This window comes from Erpetoichthys calabaricus, chromosome 14 (genome assembly GCF_900747795.2).
Source record: "Erpetoichthys calabaricus chromosome 14, fErpCal1.3, whole genome shotgun sequence".
Lineage (NCBI taxonomy): Eukaryota > Metazoa > Chordata > Cladistia > Polypteriformes > Polypteridae > Erpetoichthys > Erpetoichthys calabaricus.
This window is the reverse complement of record NC_041407.2, coordinates 31,611,998-31,633,894: the sequence shown is the minus strand read 5'-3', so window position 1 is coordinate 31,633,894 and position 21,897 is coordinate 31,611,998. Positions and strand designations below refer to the sequence as shown.

General features: G+C 37.5%; 1 protein-coding gene across 3 annotated transcripts in view; it reads left to right on the top strand.

The window, feature by feature from the left end:
• The window catches only part of unc13d (unc-13 homolog D (C. elegans)), a 407,222-nt gene that overhangs the window by 344,394 nt on the left and 40,931 nt on the right, over window positions 1-21,897 (top strand). For all 3 annotated transcript variants that reach the window (XM_051936229.1, XM_051936228.1, XM_051936230.1), the window contains one exon: window positions 17,500-17,583. In XM_051936229.1, coding sequence (XP_051792189.1) covers window positions 17,500-17,583 — 84 coding nt within the window. The remainder of the gene's footprint in view (window positions 1-17,499; window positions 17,584-21,897) is intronic.

The following is a 21,897-nucleotide window of genomic DNA, read 5'->3' as shown; positions in this document are numbered from 1 at the left end:
AAGAAACAGTGTGTAAGCATACATATTAACACATGTGCAATTAAACGTGTGCATTTACGGGGTGATTTCTCAGGCTTAAAAGCTCGCCTTTTATTAAAAAGGTAAATGCAAACTGTTTTCATTCTGAAGGGCACAAACCATGTTGGATTTCAGCTGTTAAACGCGCAAAAATGTCGGTACACCAGATAAATAAGCGCAACATATTATCAGTTGTATTGTATGCTTACAATACATATAGAAATGTGTTAATCGTTAACTAATAGTATGGGATGGTGTTTTTCGACTCGCGCCTTGATTTAAACGATTCCATGTCTTCGTGGGTTTGCGTAGCTTATTGTCAATATCTTTACACCTGTTTTTAAGACTTATTGACTGAAAGGGGCTTTCATGAAAAAAGTTAGGGCTTTGCTACAGGATACACCCTCCACAAGTTAAGGAAGTAAAAATAAAGGTATATATTTCTGTTTTATTTAAACCTTTTAAGTTCGTATGCATAGCCCCATTTGGCTGTTTTAGTTTTTTTTTTTCTTTCTTCAGTAATATTTAATCTCCTTAAAGAAAAACAACATATGCATTTTATTTTTTTTGTTTCTCTTTAGTAATATTTTAGTGTAAAAGGATAACCAGTATTTAAACCTTTTATGTTACTTTATAAAGTTATTTTACACAATGTTGAAAAATTAATAAGAAAGCTACATATTTTGGCAGCTGCTGCTTTAATTTTCAATGAAATGAAAAAAGCTCTCCAAGAGAAAACCTCAATGAAGAAGAAACAGTTTGCACTATCTAAAAAGGAGAAACCCTCATTTATAAAGGTTTGCTGCAGATGACTTAACTGAAAATAAATGAATCGTTCCTATGTGTATAATACATATTTATCTATTTGACTTATGCCTTTATTCCAGCAACTTGCAACATCTGAGGTACAATTTGTTACATTACTTTGGTTTTTTGCAGCACAGGCAGGTGAAGTGACTTCCTCAGGGTCACACAGTGGTGTCAGTACCAGGATTTGAACTGACAAGCTCCAGGTTTGCTGAAATATTACTGAAGAAAGAAAAAAAATGAAAACGGGCAAATGGGGCTATGCATACAAATGTCCATCCATCCATTATCCAACACGCTATATCCTAAATACAGGAGCCAATCCCTGCCAACACAGGGCACAAGACAGGAAACAAACCCTGGGCAAGGTGCCAGCCCACCACAGGGTGCACACACCCACACACACCCACACACCAGGGACAATTTAGAATCGCCAATGCACCTAACCTGCATGTCTTTGGACTGTGGGAGGAAACCGGAGTACCCGGAGGAAACCCAGACAGACACGGGGAGAACATTCAAACTCCACGCAGGGAAGCGAACCCGGGTCTCCTATCTGGCACCTTTCACTGCGCCACCATGCCGCCCGCATACAAACTTAAAAGGTTTAAATAAAACAGAAATATATACCTTTATTTTTACTTCCTTAACTTGTGGAGGGTGTATCCTGTAGCAAAGCCCTAAGTTTTTTCATGAAAGCCCCTTTCAGTCAATAAGCCTTAAAAACAGGTGTAAAGCTAAACTTGCAGCACCGCTATTCAATTACACTTGCCTAACGCCTCTCCTAAGGGGACATACTGTGGGATCTGGGCATCCGTCAAAGCACCAATCACAGGCCCGATTAGAAAGCGGGAAGCTGTGATTTGTCGTCTCCCTCCCATGTAACAATTACAGCCCGTGTTACAACGCACTATGTACGTATGTATATATGTATATATATGTATATGTAGATATGTGTATATGTAGATATGTATATATATGTATATATGTATATGTATATTTATGTTTACATAACCTCTTTAACACACTACTTCTCCACTGCAAAGCGCGGGTATTTTGCTAGTGATCTTATAAAACATAGATACACAATTAGTAGAAGAGTAGCATCCTTACTGTTTATGCAATATTTCTAAGGATGAGTTGGGTGATAAGATTGTTACAATCAACTATCACCAAGTTGAGTGACTAACACACCAAGGTTGAATTCTAGAATGTTCCAAAAAAAATTTGCAGTGTAACAAAACCAAAATATATTTAGAATTTAGTTTTAACTAATGAACAACTACAGATACTGGACCATACATATTGTGGTGGATGGCCGGCTAAATATTCCGGCCCTCACCCCCAGACCGCCAGGTGGAGCTCTCCCGACAGCATGGATGTTCCCCGAATTCCAGCAGGGCCTCATGGACTTTGTAGTTTGTATGCACGGCTCTTCTGGATACCATGGGGGCGACCAGGAGTCGCTGTAGGGAGGCTGTCGAACTGTTATGTGCCCTATAACCTGGAAGTATGTCCTGGTCACATGAACAGGAGAAACGACATGCTTCCAGGTTGAAGAGAAGGACTTTTACCATGACCCGGAAGTAATGAGGACTTGTGGATTGTTGGACAGGAACCACTTCCAGGTCAGGGTGTATAAAAGGACGCTGGGAAAGCCCAGACACTGAGCTGAGCTGGAAGGAAGGGTGGGTGGCGAAGTGTCTGGGAGAGGAGGATTGGTATTGATGTTATGTATTTGGAGAATTGATTATTGTATGAGTACTGTGGAGTGGAGGGTGCTTTGTGCACGTTATTATCATAAAATAAATAATAATTGTACAGTTACCTGGTGTTTGGCGTGGTACCTGAGGGTGCAAGAGGTCGATAAAAGCCTCAATTGCTACAATATCTATACAAAACAGAAGTAAAATGTTAGAATAAACTCAAGAAAAATTAGTCTTATTTTCTGCTTTTCCACCAAACAAGGGAATGGTCCTGTTTTCTTTACAAAATAGGATTGATCTCATCCATCACATGTCGGTCTTCTTAACTTCACCCAATTCTGGTTGTTTATTTCTTTTTCTAGATTCAGGGAACATCCAGTAAGCATAATCCATTAAATTAATTATCTGGAAGCTTCTACATTCTACCTAGAACTCCACAACCACTTTGTAATCCTTAAAACTAGTCCAAGGAGCCTCCTCTCCAGGCCTGTTTCTCCAAGATGGAGGATCTCCTTTTTTTCTTTTTTTTCCAGTTTTTTTTTTTCAACCTTCCTCAGGAGGATGAGCTTCAGGTTACACTTTGCATCAACATAAAAGTCCTTCCTGTGTTCACATTACCTCTGGCAGTCTTTTCAAAATAAAAGTTCAGCTAGGATTTGGAGTTTCAGTAACAACCCAATCACTTCCAAGTGTAAAATTCTAGCTCACTGTGCCTTTGTCACATCGCCAACCTGAAATATCCATATGAGGAGCAAAGTACGGCTTCAAATTAGCCATGTGAACTGTCTCTATCGTCTTCTTCTTCTTGGGGTCCTGCCATTGTATGAAATAATTAACAGGGTTTAATTTTTCCATAATTTTAACAGGACCTACCCACTTACATGCTTGTTTTTCTGCAAATCTAGAGGCCGCATCAGAAGGCAGCATGGTCTGTAAAGACCTAAAACTTTATTCCTTCCAAAAATGTTTCCATTTTTCCACTGCCCAAACAACTGCCAGACATTCTTTCTCAGAGGCGGAGTAATTTATTTCTGCCCCTCTCAGTGCTCTGGAAGCATAAGCAATTGCCTTTTCTGTGCCCTGTTTCTGCTGTGTTAGCACGGCTCCAAGTCCAATGGCACTCTCATCAGTTTGTACCAGAAACATAAGACTGGGATCTGGTTGAGACAATACTGGTGGAGATGCCAATGCTTCCTTGAGTTTAAGAAAGCTGTTCTCACACACTGGAGTCCATTTCCATTCAACCCCTTTCTTTCTGAGGTGATTTAGTGGCATGGCAAGGTCTGGAAAGTGGTGTATAAACTTGTGATAACATCCCACCATACCTGGAAACCTTTGCAGTGACTTGAGATCTTAAGAGGCAGGATAGTGAGTAACTTTTTTTTTTCAGTATCGACAGATACTTCATCTTCAGAGACAATGTGACTTAAAAATGTAAGCTGCTTTTTAAGAAAGACACATTTTTGTAAGTTCAGGGAGAGGTTTGCTTCTTCAAGTCTTTTAAAAACCATCTCAAGGTCTTGGAGATGACAATCCAGAGAAGAGGAGAATACAATAATATTGTCAATGTATACGTAACCTTTTTCCCTCGTAGTTTACCTAAAACTCTCTCCATAAGGCGTTGAAATGAGGCTGCAGCATTATTCAATTCAAATGGCATTACTTTAAATTGGAAGAGCCCAAATAGTGTGGTGACTGTAGTCTTGGCTTTACTTTCTGTATCCATTGCCACTTGACAATATCCTGATTGTAAGTCTAATGTATTGAAGTGCGTTTCTCCTTGCATGGATTCCAAAATTTTGTCAATTAGTGGCATGGGGTAGGCATCAAGCAGAGGTTTGCAATTTAAACCTCTATAATCAACACAGAACCGATAAGTACCGTCTGATTTGTTCAAAATAACAGCAGGTGCCGCCCAAGCAGATGAGGACGGCTCTATGATGTCTTCTTCCAGCATCTGCTCGATTTGTTTCTGTATTATTTCTCTTTTGAGAGGGGAAACTCGATAGGTGCAAGACTTAACGGGTACCTCATCCAGAGTCTTTATGACATGCGTTACTTTGGTTTGACCCTTTAACCCCTAAAATACTGAAGGGTAAGTAGAAAACAGAAAATACATCTCCTTCGAATAATCTTCCCATAGTTGTTGTTTTTCTTTGTCCAATAATACTGGCTTAGATACAAGGTATTGTTCAGTAGGAACAGCCCAATAAAGAGAAGCAGGAAAATCTTTTCTTACCCAATTTGCAGAAGACATGTGGGTTAGAAATAGCTGAAATTCAATGTTTTTGGTTTTCCTTATACCATATTTTGATATCCCCAAGTCAAGAATAGTGGAAGTTAAATGTAGGAAATCCAGCCCCAGCAAAAGAGGAAATGACAGATCTGTGTTTTTCATGACATACACATCAAAATTAAACTAGGTGTCATACCAAACAAAGGGGACTTTGGTTTTACATTTAGCACCATGACTTTTCCCTTCAGCCATTATAAAGGTATTCTGGACACCTGATAAACAGTTTCCCTTGTGGAGGTCCCATCTTCTTCCATATACTTTCTTGCACTAATTTAAAAGTACTGCCTGTATCCACTAACAGCAGCTGAGGACACACAAGAGAAGTGTCTTTATGTTGGAATATATTGACATCAGCTATGGCCTTGTTAGGTTGCCTTGATTGGTTCTTTTCTGTGGTTTGGCCTTTTAAGTCGTTTTTAGCTGACTAATCCCATTCTATCATGGCTCCTGTCTTAACCAGCTGATCTACTGTATGTACTGTACCCTCATGCAACTGGCCAAAGCAGGATAACAGTTGTTTAATATTCATTTTCTTCCATAGAAGGTTTCCGTCAGAGAAATAGGGCTCTGTAATCAAAAGCAAAATCCAGAATACATTGGTTTGGTACTTGTACTGAACTTCTTATTTTTTCTTCCATCTCTAACATAATCAGCTGGAAGAAATGCTTCCAGGAAAGCAGCCTTAAATGCAATCCATATTGATAATGAAACACTACCTGTCTAATCAAGTCACTTCTTAGAAGGCTATATGTCCCTTTAATAGCACGAGATATGATAACACTTTTTAAATTTTCAATTCTGGGACCTTCCTTTGATATTCTAGCTTTTAAAATCTAATGGATGGTAAGAGTTACACCCTTGGAGATTAATACAGTTTAGCAAATATGAAAACAATATCTGGACTTTTTAATTTTTAGAATATGTATTTTTTGTATTTGTCATTTGTTTTAGTTAATATTGGAATCTTAACTAAAAAGTTACATTTTCCCTTTTTGTGTTTATCTGTTAAAAATGCTTAGCTCTCAACTTTCTAAAATGCTTTATCTCAACAGGTAATATTTTAAAAATCGCTATACAGTAACAAAGAAAAATAGTTGGATATAGCTGTACTCCAATCGTCTTTAACTCCACCTCCATCTTACCCTTCAAACAAGGCTAAGATCCAATATTTTAGAACCTCAGTCCTCTAAAATGCCAACTTGATTAGCAGCTCAGGATGAGCACAGTGCTAAATGTATTATATCTGTTCTCAAGCTTGCTGAGGTCATGTGGTGCATCCTGTCCTAAAATATGTACGACTAAGGTTTTCCTGCCAACAGTACAGATAACTTTACTTCCCAAGAATGGAAAGTTGGAAACAGGTTAAAGGTAAATTTCGAACAAACATTAGGAAGTTTTTCTTTACACAGAGAACCATAGACACATGGAATAAGTTACTAAGTAGTATGGTAGACAGTAGTATTTTAGGGACTTTCAAAGAAAGATGATGTTATTTTAAAATTATTAAGTGAATAGGGATGGTGAGGTTTATTGGGCTGAATGGCCTGTTCTCGTGTAGATTGTTCTAATATTCTAATGAGGAAAAAGATTCAGTTTTAAAGACCATGTAAGGAACCTTATATTTAGTTGGAAAGTAAAAATTTAACACAGATGTCTAACAAGTCAAAATGTAGTCTTTAGCACCCAGGTCAGTAATTCAGAAGCAGAACTGGTGCTCAGCACTTCTGGTGAGGCTGACAAGAAGGTGCTCATAATTGGCAATTCCATAGTAGATAATGTTAGAAATGTAACAGCAGTTAAAAAAGTTGAGGCTAAATTGGACTCCCAGGATGACCATGAAGCTGCATGCCATCACTAACAAAATCACTTTGCAGCAATTTGAGATATTAAAGTGAAACTTCATATTTCTGTACATAAAAACTAAAATAACATGTTGGAATGTAATTGCATTTGGCCACCTTACCAGGATTACATAATGGAGATGAGATATATTGGAGAATGCACTGCTGTTTAAAAATTGACTGTGATAATAAAAGCATAGCATACCAGTTTTAGATCATCTTAAAAATTTACTAATGTAACAAAATCTAAATAAACTGGTAAACAAAAAAAAAAAAAAAACATAAGTAGACCTAACATTAAAATCAAACCCTTAACTAACTTCACTGAAATCTGAAGAAAAAGCTTAGAAGCAGTCCAAAAATCTTTACTTTTGAAATATTGTTTGCTAAAAATAACTATGCATTGGTTAACCACAATATGCTTAGTAAAAAATCTGATCTCATTCTCTTTACTGAAATCTGATTTAGCAAATCTCACAATATTCCTTTAGCTGGGGTTGCACTGAATGGTTTTATATTCTTTTATAAATGACAAATATTGACTGGTGAAGCCGGATTAGAATAACTTTGTGTAAGGAGCTACAAGTACATGTATCTTAGAAAAATTTGGTTGATTTTAGATTTTTTGAAGTACACATATAGGATAATAAAACAGAATCTAGCACAATTTTACTACTGATATGTCGACCAACTGAGCTATATCCATTGTCTATGGCCCAAAGTGGTGAAATGTTTATACCCTTTCACACAGTACAAGTCAAGCAAATCTGATCAGATTTTGTATACTTGCTAATTTAAAATTAATATATACTATATGCTGTTACCTATTTGGAGAAATATTCTACTCAATTACCAAGAAAACTCAACCTGCAACTGTGGTGATAAGACTTGTTTAGCTTTTTACGTGCAATGGGAGAAATGTCCCTGTTGACAATATTTTCACATCATTTTCCATGGCAAATAAGTTATTAACCTAAAAGACAAGAAGCCTGATCCATCCCAAACTGTAAGCAAAATAAGGTGGGAGCCGCCATCCCACTGTGAAAGGGATGGTCAATCAGACACTGATTAATACCTGTGGTAACTCTAGGCGAGAGTAAACAAAGAGCCACAGGTTTTGGTGAAATAGCCATTCACAAACTTAAAAACTGAATGCAAACTGGTAATGTTGATGGTTTTATAGTCAGCATACAATGTATTTTGCAATTTATATTGATTTTACATGGACTATATAACTATGGCTATAACTTTTATAATTTTTCAATAGAAAAATATTGCTTTATACTTAATTTATTGCTGTTTAGTGCTGTTTTGCTTTTTACAATTAAATGCTGAATAGGATTTATGCAAAGCACCACTCAGAAAGCCTCTCATATCACATTATGTTTTATAATAAATAATAATACATTTTATTTATACAAGGCACCTTTCAGGGAACTCAAGGACACCGAACAACAATAAATACATAAATAAATAAATAATTAAATAAAAGACACAATTATAAAAAACTTAAAACATCAGAAAATCTAGAAATTAAAACCAAACAAAACCATTATAATCAGGAGGAAAAAGAAAAAGCCATTTTAAACAGATGTGTTTTACATTTGAAGGATGAATATGATTTGATATTTCGGAGATCCGCAGGCAATAAATTCCAGAGCTTGGGAGCAGAACGGCTGAAAGCTCTGCTCCCCATGGTGGTTAGACGGGCGGGAGGGACAGTCAGATGGGTGGAGGAAGAGGATCTAAGGTTACGGGATGGAATAGCAACATGAAGAAGGTCAGACAGATATGGAGGGGCGAGGTTATGGATGGCCTTAAATGTTAATAGTAGAATCTTAAAATCAATACAAAACTTAATCGGGAGCCAATGAAGCTGCTGCAAGACCGGAGTAATATGGTGAATAGATGGGATTTGAGTGATGATACGTGCTGCAGAATTCTGGACTAACTGAAGCTTATGAAGAGATTTATTCGGGAGACCAAAGAGGAGTGAATTGCAGTAGTCCAGCCGAGAAGTGACAAGACTATGAACAAGAATGGCAGTGGTGTGAGGAGTGAGGGAGGGGCGAATGCGATTAATATTACGTAGGTGAAAGTAAGCAGACCGGGTGATGTTATTAATGTGAGATTGGAAGGATAGAGTACTGTCGAGGATGACACCCAGACTCTTGACCTGAGATGATGGGGAAACAACAGAGTTATCAATAATAAGAGAAAGATTATTGGTTTTGGATAATGATGATTTTGAACCAATGAGGAGAACCTCAGTTTTGTCACTGTTTAATTTAAGAAAATTCGAAGAAAACCAGGATTTAATTTCAGCAATGCAGTCAATAAGCGAGGGTGGTGGAAAAGAGGAGGTGGGATTACCAGCAAGGTAGAGCTGGGTGTCATCAGCATAACAGTGAAAATTAATGTTATATTTGCGAAAAATATTGCCAAGGGGAAGAAGGTAAATAATAAAAAGAAGAGGCCACAGGACAGAGCCCTGGGGCACACCAGAAGTAACAGCGGTGGGTTGGGATGTGAAGGTTTTAAGTTGTATGAACTGAGTGCGGCCTAAGAGGTAGGATCTAAACCAATCAAGTGGAGTGTGGGTAATGCCAATCAGAGTAATCTATTAAGGAGAGTGGTATGACAAATAGTATCAAAGGCCGCACTCAGATCAAGGAGGATGAGAATAGTGATTAGACCAGAATCAGCAGCCATAAGGAGGTCATTAGTAATTTTAACAAGTGCCGTTTCTGTACTATGAAGGCGGCGAAAACCAGACTGGAACTTTTCATATAGATTATTGTGAGATAAATGGGTGTGAAGTTGGATAGCTACTATTTTTTCAAGAATTTTGGAGATAAAGGGCAAGTTAGAAATGGGGCGAAAATTATTGAAATTAGTAGGATCAGCACCATGTTTTTTTAGTATTGGGGTTATAGCAGCAGTTTTAAAAGATGAGGGAATAATACCAGTAGTGAGAGAAGAGTGAATGATAGCAGAAATGAGAGGGACTAGAGAGGGGAGGCAGGCTTTAACCAAAACTGTAGGCAGGGGGTCCAGCTGACAAGTAGATGACTTGGATTTGCAGATGAGATCTGAAATTTCAGAGGAAGTGGGAAGCTGGAAAGAAGAGAAAAAGTGAATAGGCGAGTGTAGTTCAGAAGGAATATAGAGAGGATCTGGACCAAGGTGCTGATGTATCTTTTGGATTTTCTTGTTGAAAAAAGACATAAGAGAATTACAGAAAGCAGTTGAGTAAAGGTGAGATGGTAAAGAGTCTGGAGGTTGTGTAACATTATTAAGTAAAGAAAACAAAGTCTTGGTGTTACCTGTATTACGAGTAATTAACTGAGTGTAATAATTAGACTTGGTTTGAGCAAGTTTTCAGGCTACCTGTCACTCCCAGTGCAGCGGCAAGTGCTGGGTTGGAAGGTGTTTTTTTTTGCATATACAATAATGAAATAAGACCAACAAAAACTATGTAAAGTGTCACCGTAAAGATGAAAAAAAATGTGTGCTGACTGCTGATGTGCATTATTTTTTAATAAACATAATTGCCACTTCTCATTTACAAATGATTGCATATTCAGAGAAATATGTGATTATGGTTATATGTTTTTAAATTCTTTCAACAAAAAAGCAAAAAAATTGTTTCTACATTTGTTGCTTCATGTGCCCCGCTAACTGAAATGTGACACTAATACATTCTGCAGCAGTTTTCTGCAACCCTGGAGTTTTTTGGCATTGAAAACGTATGCTAACCTTTAAAGTGACAATTTATGCAAATGATTTATGCTATGTGCCAAGATAGTATTTATTTTTATATTCAATCAGGCTCTAAAAGGCTATTGGTGGTTTTGGGGGCTAGGGCAGTAGGAATACGTTATCCGAATGGCAACCTCATAGGCCATTAGTGATAACACAAGGATTCACCTAGTGTAGCCTTGGAGGTTATATTACTGAAAATATGTGTGACGCTTCTTGTGTTAAAAGATACTTTTACTTGATGGGGTTTTGCCAGATCGTAAAAGTCCAATCTCATTATTATTATTATCATACATTGGATCATCTGCTGCAAACCAATGCCACAAGATTTAACATTTTTTGTTATTGTAATTCAACTAATTTCATAAGCAGAAAACTGGGAGATGCAAGACATGAATGTACCTGAACAAAATTACATAACATTGGGATGTGCATGTTAAGATGTGGAACCTGCATTTCTGCTAAGAATATTCCTTGTGAAATTAGAAACAACATTAATATTCAGTTTGTGGCAGCAGTTACAGTATATGTAGTACATAGTTAAAAATAACTTCTAAAATAGAAATACAATTATTTAGTCAATAGTTGGGATGTTTGTAGCCTGCTGCTTGGTATTTTGATGAGAATGGACCATTAAGCACAACAAAGCTCACCAATCCTATCCACCTAATTTCTTCAAATAATTCATGTTGAAGTTAGAAGGATCCTAAAAATCCTACTCTTTACCATACATTTGGTAGTTTATTCTATGTGTCTATGGTTCCCTGTATGAAGAAAACCTTCTAACATTTATACAAAATATACCTTTAACAAGTTTATAACTTTTTCCTCATGTCATTGTTCAACTAATTTAAATTAACAGCTTGGATCTACTGTACTAATTAATTTTATAATTTTAAGAAGTTTGATTATCTCACCTCTTAATCTTTGTTTGCTTAAAATGAAATGGTTTAATTCCTTTAAACTTTCCTCATAGCTCATATTTCTTAGTCCCAGAATAAGTATAGCCGCTCTTCTCTACAATTTTTCTTGTGTTACTATGTCTTTTTAATACCAAGTCTTTGACATTGGGCTATATAACTGAACATTCTGTTAGCCTTCTTAATGGCTTCTGAACACAGTGTGGAGGTTGATAGTGTCAAGTCCACTACCACTACTAAATCCTGCTCATGAGATGTACTTTTGATTTTCAGACCAACCATTGTATATTCAAATATAAACAAAATTTTTATTTCTTATGTGTAATACTTTACTTTTACTTACCTTAAAATTTATCTCCCAAAAATCTGCTGAAGTCTGTATGCTGTCCAAGTCCCTCTGTAATGATACGATGGATATGAGATAATCTGCCAATCCATGTAGCTTGGTATCATCCGTAGACTTAACTAGCTAATTCATCCTATCGCGCTTCAGATAAACTGGCTTGGGCTAGTCTAAACTAGTTTGACCTAAAATCGGGTTTGGCCTATAACATATATATTAAAAACAGCAATGGCCCTAGCACTGACCCTGTAGGACACCACTCTTAACATCACCTGATACTGATAAAGTTCATCACACCATAACCCTCTGCTTCGTGTGTCTGAGTCCTGTGTCCTGCACTGATCTACACACTACACCATGAACTCCCACTTCTTTTAGTTTGATACCCATCTTCTCATGTGGTACCTTATCAAATTCTTTCTGTCTATATAAGTAATATCACATGCACCACTGTGAGTGTATCCTTCTGTAGCTTCCCCATAGAATTTTGGTATGTTAATAAAACACAACCTCTTCCTTCTGATTCCACATATTAACCCATTGAACCCATTGCAGTTTTTCTTTCATTTCCCACTAATTCTAATTTTTGGAATGTGCCTACCCTGCCTTATGTGTAAAACATTTTTAAACCTGTTCCACTGCTCCTCAGTTGTCTCCACACTTAAAAGCTTATCTCAGTCCACCCACCTTAGAATATGGTGCATGTGTTCAAAATTTTGCCTACCAAAGTTAAACATAACAATTTTGTTTTTTGCATCCTCACTTTTTCAAAACACTGGGAATTATATTATACTGTGGTCACTTTACTCTAGCGGTTCAATGACCTCTACACCCTGAATTCTGTCCTGGTTATTACAAAATACTGAATCTAGACAGACTGCCCCCCACATTGGTGCTTTAACTTACTGCTCTTGTGCTCTGCTATTTGCAAGGTTAGACCAGTTAATATTTGGGTTATTAAAGTCCCGCATGACTATAATATGTCTCTATAAACTTGCATTTTTATCCATATTGCCATTGTAAGACTAAGGCCTCATAGCCTAGCAGGAAAATATTTAATGCCCTCCATCTCTGCCAGTACACATTGTTTCCATCTGGGATAGAACAGGTACTGGTAAAGTACAGCTACATTGCCTTTTCAAAGCAAACAGATCAGAACTCTTTTAAGACTACTAAAATCTGAAGGTGTCAGGGTGCCAGAAGGGAACCCTAGCCTAGGATCATTGTCAAAGTTCTCCAAAGCAAACTCTAGATGAGCGTTAAAACTGGCCAGAGGACAGGTTGAGCATAGAATCTGTGAAACTTTGTGCAATATCCTCACTGATGAAGAGAAAATGCAGTGATCATGAGAGAGAAAGGACAGGTGGTGATCAAGAGCGTTGTGTGGTAATTGATAGAAGTAGCTGAGCCATCCCACAAGGCATACAGGAGTTCACCACTTGTTTAGTAAAAGTCAAAGGGCCAGTATACTTTTTGAAATTGCAGTAATCCCAGAAATAGTTCTTCCGTAGAAATCATAGTTATTTGAAAAATGATACATAAGCACACTCTTAGGATAAACTTACACTTACGTACATTGTATTGTAAAGTTAGGACTGGCATTTTGATATAGCAGAGTTAAATACTCAATAGTCATTCAGTTTGTAATATTCCCCTCTTCTGAATTCTTTTTAACACTTGTCTTTATGGCACCTTTTTAAAATGTTTTCTTTTTGATATGTCATCTCCCAACTAGGACAGTTGAAAATAGGAAAAGGAGTGGAAGGTAGCAATGCAGAGAATTCACTCGAGCTCCATATGCACAAAGCATACAATTATTCAACTCAAAATTATATATCGAGCTCATCTGTCTTGCTTAAAACTGTCCAAAATATTTCTAGAGCAAGATCCAACCTGCGAACGCTGCAATCAAGCTCCTGCCTCACTGGGTTACATGTTTTGGGCCTGCACCAAATTAACATCATTTTGAACCAAAATTTTTAAGTGCCTTTCAGACAGCCTTGGTATCACAATCCCTCCTAACCCACTAATAGCTGTATTCGGTGTTCTTCCAGATGGATTTGAAGTGGAGAAGGACAAGAAAACTGTGATTGCATTCACTACACTTTTGGCATCAATACTTATTTTGTTAAATTGGAAGAATCCTAATTCTCCTCTGATAAGTCAGTGGGAAACCAATGTTTTATATTATTTGAAATTGGAAAAAAATCAAATTCTCAGTTAGAGGATCTGTACAGAACGTTTTCAAAACCTGGCAGGATCTAATCAATAATATTTTAGAATAAGAAGAAATAATTATCTCCGCATTTCTTTTTCTTCTCCATTTATCTTTATTGCCTTATTAAACTCAACAATTTAGGTATGCTTACAAGCTTTAAGTATTACTCCTTAGGCCATGCTCTCCTTCTCAGGGGTGGGGTTTGACTTGTTTCCAATCCTATTTTTTGTTACAATTTATCTATTTGTACGGAATGATTACAATAAAATTAATAAAATATAAAAAAAAAAAAAAATCGCTTCACACCTCTTGTGTGGAACAGCCCAGACACAGACAGGTAGACATGATGTTTCTTCACCACACACGTTTATTGACAACTATTATATACAATAGAAGTGCACAATCCCAGTGCCTCAGCACCAATCACCCCTTAAGTCCTGGCCACACTCACAATGCCTTTCACAGTCTTTGGTCCGCCTCCACTCCTCTCCACCAAGCTTCGTCCTCTTCCACCCGACTCTTGCCCTTGACTGGAGGGAGGCGGCCCCTTTTATTCACCCCAGAAGGGCTCCAGGTGTATCCTAAGGGGCTCCGTAGCCACACACCTGTGTGGCGGAAGCTCTGACGGTACATCCGGAAGTCATACGGGTGTCCACAATCCTCTTCCCCCCAGTACTTCCGGGTGTGGCGGAAGTAGTGAGGTCCAGGGCTCCCAAGGCATCGGGGCACCCCCTGGTGGTGACCATGGGCCCATACAGGGTTGAGCTTCCATGCTCTGTACCTGTGGCCCCCAAAGCAACCAGGGCAGACGCCCCCTCGTGTTCTGGAGGAGGCACAAGCCCTCCTCTGGTCCTCCTGGGCATCCTGTCCGGGTAGGAACCCCAGCCGGGTGCCACACTCTCCATCAGTGTCTTTTGTCCTGTAAATGTGTCGATAAGCAGCATGCAGCTTACTATCACATCCCCCCACCACCGCACAGTTTTCTCAGCTCAAGTCTGTTTACCTGCGCGTTAGTTGCTTAGAGTTGTATAGAGTGAGAAGTCAAGCAAAATGACACCTTTTATAAATACTATATCGTTATTTGGAACACATGCATTTCATGTTTATGTAAACACATCGTTAAAACAAAAACGTTTTTCATGTTTTAGTAATAATTGACAAAATGTAGACATGAAGTGTATAATGTATGAAGCCTGAAGTCCAAATATCAAATAAACACTTTCACAAAATGTACAAATATAACAGAACAAGTACGCTTCTATTCAAGACTATAACTGCAGAAAAAGAACCCGTGTTAGGGTGCTACATTGACACGCATTTGCTACGACCGCTTCGGTTGTGCAACGGTATCATCTGTTGACTGGTGATCAAAACTTCACGGGTTCGACCCCGGACGAGTCCGTTTTGAGAAGTGAGCTGCTCTTAGTCTTACTATCAGAATAAAAACATACGTTTGATTTCAGTCTGTAACAGCCGGTGTAAATTTATGATACTTGTAAAGGTTACCTTTTTTTTTTATTCAGTTTTATTCTCTTAGTCACGTTCACGATCTCACCCCCCCTCCTCCTACCCATCTGACACTGCTGTTTTCACAAAAAGACGCGCTATAACAGAGGTGAACTCAAATCATGACGACGGTTCTACATCGGAGCAGGAATGCACGTCACACTTTTGCCGTCGCTGTACTTTATATATGTACACGGGAAGCTCTGCAGTCTACTTGTGACTTTACGCTGTAGGAAGTAAATAAATAAATAAAGGTAAATAAGTATGGCAGCTTCCACCTGCAGCTATAGACTCTTCCGTATGCAAGCGACTCTCCACACTACTGTTTAGAGCTGGACGGTGTATGTGCTCAAAAAAAAAGTCTAACTGCATTCTAGTACCATTGCTTGCATACTAAAGTGTCAGCAGGCACTTTTCGTGGCATTACACATGCATTTTTTGAGCATGCCCGTGTCGATCAAACACAGGAAGATCTGCAGTCTACTTGTGACTTTGCACTGTAGGAAGTAAGTAAATAAATTAAGGTAAATAACATTTGATCTGACTTTTATGTAAGTAACATAAAATGTTAGTTTTGGGCACATGCACCGTCCATATTTGTATGTTTTTATTCTAAGACAGTAAGAATAAGAGCAGCTTACTTCTCAAAATGGACTCGTCCGGGGTCAAACCCTTGAAGTTTTGATCACCAGTCAACAGATGATACCGTTGTGCAACCGAAGCGGTCGTAGCAAATGTGTGTCAATGTAGCACCCTAATGCGGGTTCTTTTTCTGCAGTTATAGTCTTGAATAGAAGCGCACTTGTTCTGTTATATTTGTACCTTTTGTGAAAGTGTTTATTTGATATTTGGACTTCAGGCTTCAAACATTATACACTTCATGTCTACATTTTGTCAATTATTACTAAAACATGAGAAACGTTTCTGTTTTAACGATATGTTTACATTAACATGAAGTGCATGTGTTCCAAATAACGATATAGTATTTATGAAAGGTGTTATTTTGCTTGACTTCTCACTCTATACAACTCTAAGCAACTAACGCGCAGGTAAACAGACTTGAGCTGAGAAAACTGTGTGGCGGTGGGGGGATATGATAGTAGGCTGCTTGCTGCTTATCGACACATTTACAGGATTAAAGACACTGATGGAGAGGTGCGAAGCGATTTAAGGTGGGATGGATCTATGAGTTTTTTCGTAAGCTCTGGTAATTCTAGTGTTAAGTTATACTAAATGTTTGCCTATATATTAGTGCGTAGTTCTTATGACCCCCACAAGCTGAATTGAATTGGTATATTCTAACTGTTTCTTGTCTCTCTGACTACAGATTAGTCTCAGTTAGTGACCTGCCTTGCCGTGTGTAAGGCATGGAGGGCACACGGTTTTAAACCATGCCTTAACGTGCCCAATACTATGTAACGCAACATTCTCTATTGAACTTGCAGTGCCGCACATTTAGAGCATACTGAAGGCAAAGTAAAGCATCTTTAAGTATAAAAATAACTGAAGTTTCTCAAGAAAAGCTAAGTTTAGAAAAGAGACATTTTTCCAGTTTTTTTGCCCTTTATTCTACATGTGTAACAACCTTTTTCTTTATTCTTGTGTGAACTGTTTGCTTTGAATTTTTACTAAATCTTTTAAAACAAACTTTTGGACTGAGAGATTTCTTTAAGCATGCATTTAACCCATGCTTGATCCTGCCTTACTTACCAGCAGCTTCACTTGTTCACTTGTAATGCTAGACTGTGGAGAGAAGAAATACTTTAACCGAGTTGCGCTACATGTCCCAATCATTTGGTCTGTTTCACTTTCTGAGCACAAGCTATATTATGGCCCTCTGCAGCAATGTCACTTTTAGGAGTTAGTTGGTAACACTGCTGGTTGGATTCTTTCAGTGCAATCTTGAACTCTCCATTCTGTTTGCTCTTGCACATGCCGTCTAGTGGGCAACTAGTTAAAATAACATTATTGACAAAGGGATTGTCTTTTTATGTATTTAATTTATAATTATCTCACATATAATTACACATTTTGTGCTAACTTTAGCAGTTTACTGTAACTTTTATGATATCTATCTTTCAGTGTTTAGTGAAAAATCTGGAACTGTCAGCTATGAGCTCCCATGAACTGATTCAGAAGTACCTGGAGCGGAAAGTTGCTGAGCAGGTAAAGCCTAATAATAAAACAAAACACATTTACTTTTGTATTTGAATAGAACTGGAATATAAGCATTTATTGTATTTCTGTTTTCTATTTTGCCACATCACTCAGTTATTGAATATTGTAATAGTTGCTTTTTCTAAATCTATGTATTTTTGTAAAGTTTTGAAAATTAAGAATAATATACTATATTTTTACTGCATCATTATTCTATTTTTGCTGAAAGCTGGATACAGCTTTTGTGATGTTTTTATAATAAAACTCTGATGACTAAAGTGGGGAAATATTTAATTCTTTCTTTGCATCTCTCGGTTCAGTTATAAGAGGAAATGTCTACCTCTCAGACCCACAAAAATGAGAATAACAAGGATGAATCTGAGTTAACAGAAATCTAGGGGCCAGTTCTCTTGGTAATGTTAGATAGAATAACAGAAATCCATCTAACAAGACACTAGGAGTACCTTTACTTTAATATGGTACCATCTATGTCAGATCGTCTCCCGACCTAAAGAAGAATACCGCTGTAACATCACCATGAAGTTAAGTCTTGCAAACACCCTATAGCACATGGTCATAGGCACTGTCACATTCACCTACCAACAGCATACTATTCATTGAAAACCTCTAGCTGACATTTTGGAGGATTCACACCTTGCCTTTTCTGGCTGCCTCTGGCCTGCTTGACCTTAACTCCCCTTCTGGCTCAAAGATCACTTTCTTTTCTCTTTTTCTCTTTACACTTTATATTTAAGGCCTACAATGAAGAAATATGACAGTTCAATGACACATAGCCATGAATTGTAAAGATAGGTTGTAGGATAAAACAAAAAGCTTACAATGTTATATTCAGCATTTGGATTATGGACAAAACCCAGTGCATCAAGAAACTGATCAAATATTTCTTCTCCAAGAACCATATCTTCAAGAAACATGTGATAGTGTCCACTGGAGGAAGACTAGAGTCTTCTGTATCACCATGGATTACTCCAGGGAAACTTGAACCAAAACCAAATAGTGTGTACACAATTTGGACGAAATGTGGACCAAATTGAGTTCATGGGAGTTCATAGATAAACCATATGAACCTGTTCCGTTGGTGTATGACATTTTTGAATCATCACATTTAAATTCAGGTGTAAATAGGAGAAACTGTTTTTAGTGCATATAATGAGAATTTGGAGATAACTATAATAGAAATCAGCTTTAAAATAATTAACAAAATGGCCTAAAAAGCTAACAAGAAATGACAGCTTATCAATGCAAAAACCACTTTTCTTCTTTCCCTCTGTTTCCTCCTGCCCGCCTTGACATACATAATATCTTTGATTGATGTGCTCTCATTAATACTGTCATTGCAATGCAGAAGTTTCCGGAATACAGTTTTTTATCTCCTTAAGACTTGTTCTATTTTAAGGTTGTCATCCTTGCTGAAAATTATTGGTGCCACAATTCTGAGCAATTATAGTAGTGGAGCATAGTACTGTTTTGCCTTATTGTGTATGCTTTTAACATAATGTGCTTACACTGTGTTGTGTTTAATGTGCAATACACAAGGGATCATTTAAGAAAATACATTCTCACTTTAAAACATGTGGTTAATTTTTTTATGAGGTAAGGTCCTTTGGTATTGAGGCAGCAGTCTACATTGTTACCAACCCAGAGACAAGATTGCAGAAGAATATTTTTTCAGGACTGAAAGTGTTTTGATCAGGTGATCATCATTTGTTTAAATCAGAAAGTACCTGTATATAATTTCCAATGGATGAATTTTGCTTTTAAGCAAGGAGCACATTTTGAAAACTAATATAAAAGAACTATTACAAAGATTAGACAAGCATGTCACATGACCTGGCTTTTTATTACATGAGATATCACCATTCTATGGCAGTGTTCTTTAGGCCTGTCAAAGTAGTCATTTGGGTTTCATTTGGGTTCAATATTGATACTAAAATAAGTATAAATTTGATAACACTCAAATGTAGGTTAAAAATTTTAGGTGCTACATTTACGGTTGTATTTTACATGTGTTTTTATATTTATATGGTTATTTTAGGTTTTTCTCATAGTATGTAAAGAATTAACTGCTTTCCACCTTGTAATACCACAAGTAATCACAATTGCTTTTTGTGACTAGTTTTACAATAAAGTGAAAAAAAAAATCAATATTTCATAATGATACACAATCGTAATTTGAATTAAACCCACAAGGCACCCTTCACCTATCCCTCCAACCACACCCCCATCCCATGTACTATGCCATACAACCAGGAGCTATGGCAACACCACTGACCACAGCACTACATTACACCAAAGAAGTGACTGCATCACAAAACTTTGCACATAAAAGACCTAATTTAGAAAGCAATAGTTTCCCAGTTGTGAATGGAGTCACTGGATAAACCATTAATCATGATGCAGATAACTCCAGAAAATTCTGGTTGTATAAGGCAGACAGTCATTTCTTTAGTGTAATTAGAATAGAGGTCCTCCATCTTCAGGCAAGGAGAAGTTTAGCAGCTGCAAAAATCAGACATAAAAATTTACATTGGTGACTGACAGACCAAGACCTGAAAGGTTTAGAAGTATAAGAATATGTGGTAAAAGAGGAATTAGTAACTGACACCATCAAAAACAGTGAGCAAGAAAGTCAGAACAGGAGGACAAAACCATTACATATGCATAAAAGTCACTGGGTCATCATATGGGCAAAAGAGACAGAGGGGATCTAGTCTGAAACAAATCAAATATAACTTATGAGAAGTAAAATGTAACCTATGTACAAACTGAAAATTAGTACATTGATAGCTGGGGTTCATCCATCCATTATCCAACCCGCTATATCCTAACCACAGGTTCACAGGGGTCTGCTGGAGCCAATCCCAGCTAACACAGGGCACAAGGCAGGAAACAAACCCTGGGCAGGGCGCCAGCCCACCGCAGGACACACACCCCCCTACACACCAAGCACACACTGGGGACAATTTAGGATCACCAGTGCACCTAACTTGCGTGTCTTTGGACTGTGGGAGGAAACCGGAGTACCTGGAGGAAACCCACGCAGTCACGGGGAGAACATGCAAACTCCATGCAGGGAGGACCCGGGAAGAAAACCCAGGTCTCCTAACTTTTAGGCAGCAGAGCTACCCACTGCGCCGCCCTAGCTGGGGTTTCTTAATGAAAATTCTATATTTTTGAGAACTCTATCCCAGCAAAGAAGAGAGGTCAATTTGAGATTCTGAGACCACTGAGGCAAGAGGGCTAAGGGCTTTTAGGAAGCCTCTTGCTTCCAACCTACTGCTGCACCACTCCAACAGTTCTCTTCCATTTGAACCTGAAGTTGTAGTTAGTGGGCACTGTCCCTTCTCAGACCTTCCTTGACACAAAGAAAACTCAGTCCTTCAACTAGTCTAGAAAATTATTACCAGTAGTGCAGAATTATTATGTAGGGAACAGTGAACTTTTTGCAATTAAATTGGAACTGAAACAGTGCCTCCATTGACCTGAGGGAGCAGAACATCTGTTTAGCACAAATCAGAAGAATCTGTCTCATCTAAAAATAACAGGAGTTAAATCCTAGTCTCGCTATTTGCTTTTTCTTTCCACTTCCAACTCTGCACTGAGGTGTCATTTCCACAAGTGTGAAATAAAACTACATATGACAATGAAATACAAATATATATATATATATATATATATATATATATATATATATATATATATATATATATATATATTTATACACACATTAAACATGGTATTTTATATATATATGTATTTGTATATGTTTGTCTGTAGCTGTGCAGTAGTGTTTTATTTTTCTTTTTTGTTTTGTTATTGATTTTATTTGAAGAAAATAAAATTTCATATGATCAGTTCTAACTAATACAACTAAGAAAATAATACTACATACAGTCAAATTAAACATAACAAACCAGAATTCAACCCCACCTGAGAGAAAGAGAGGAGAGCCAACAACAAGAGCAAATCTTTAAAAACAACTTAAAAAGGGAGAATGTTCTTCTTATCGGTGTAAATGCTTATTGTAAAATTATATTAATTAGATCTTGCCATATTTTAAAAAGGTTTGACCAGATCCTCTAAGTGAGAATTTGATTCTTTTCTAATTTCAAATAGTATAAAATATCAGTTATCCCCTGACTAATAACAGGTATGCTGGGATTCTTCCAGTTGAACAAGATACAGTAAGTCTATGTGGTATATTCAATTACAATCAATATGTCCTTCTCCACTTTAAGCTCATCTAGGAGTCCACAAAACAGTGCTGTTAATGGGTTGGGAGTGATTGTGACACCACACTGT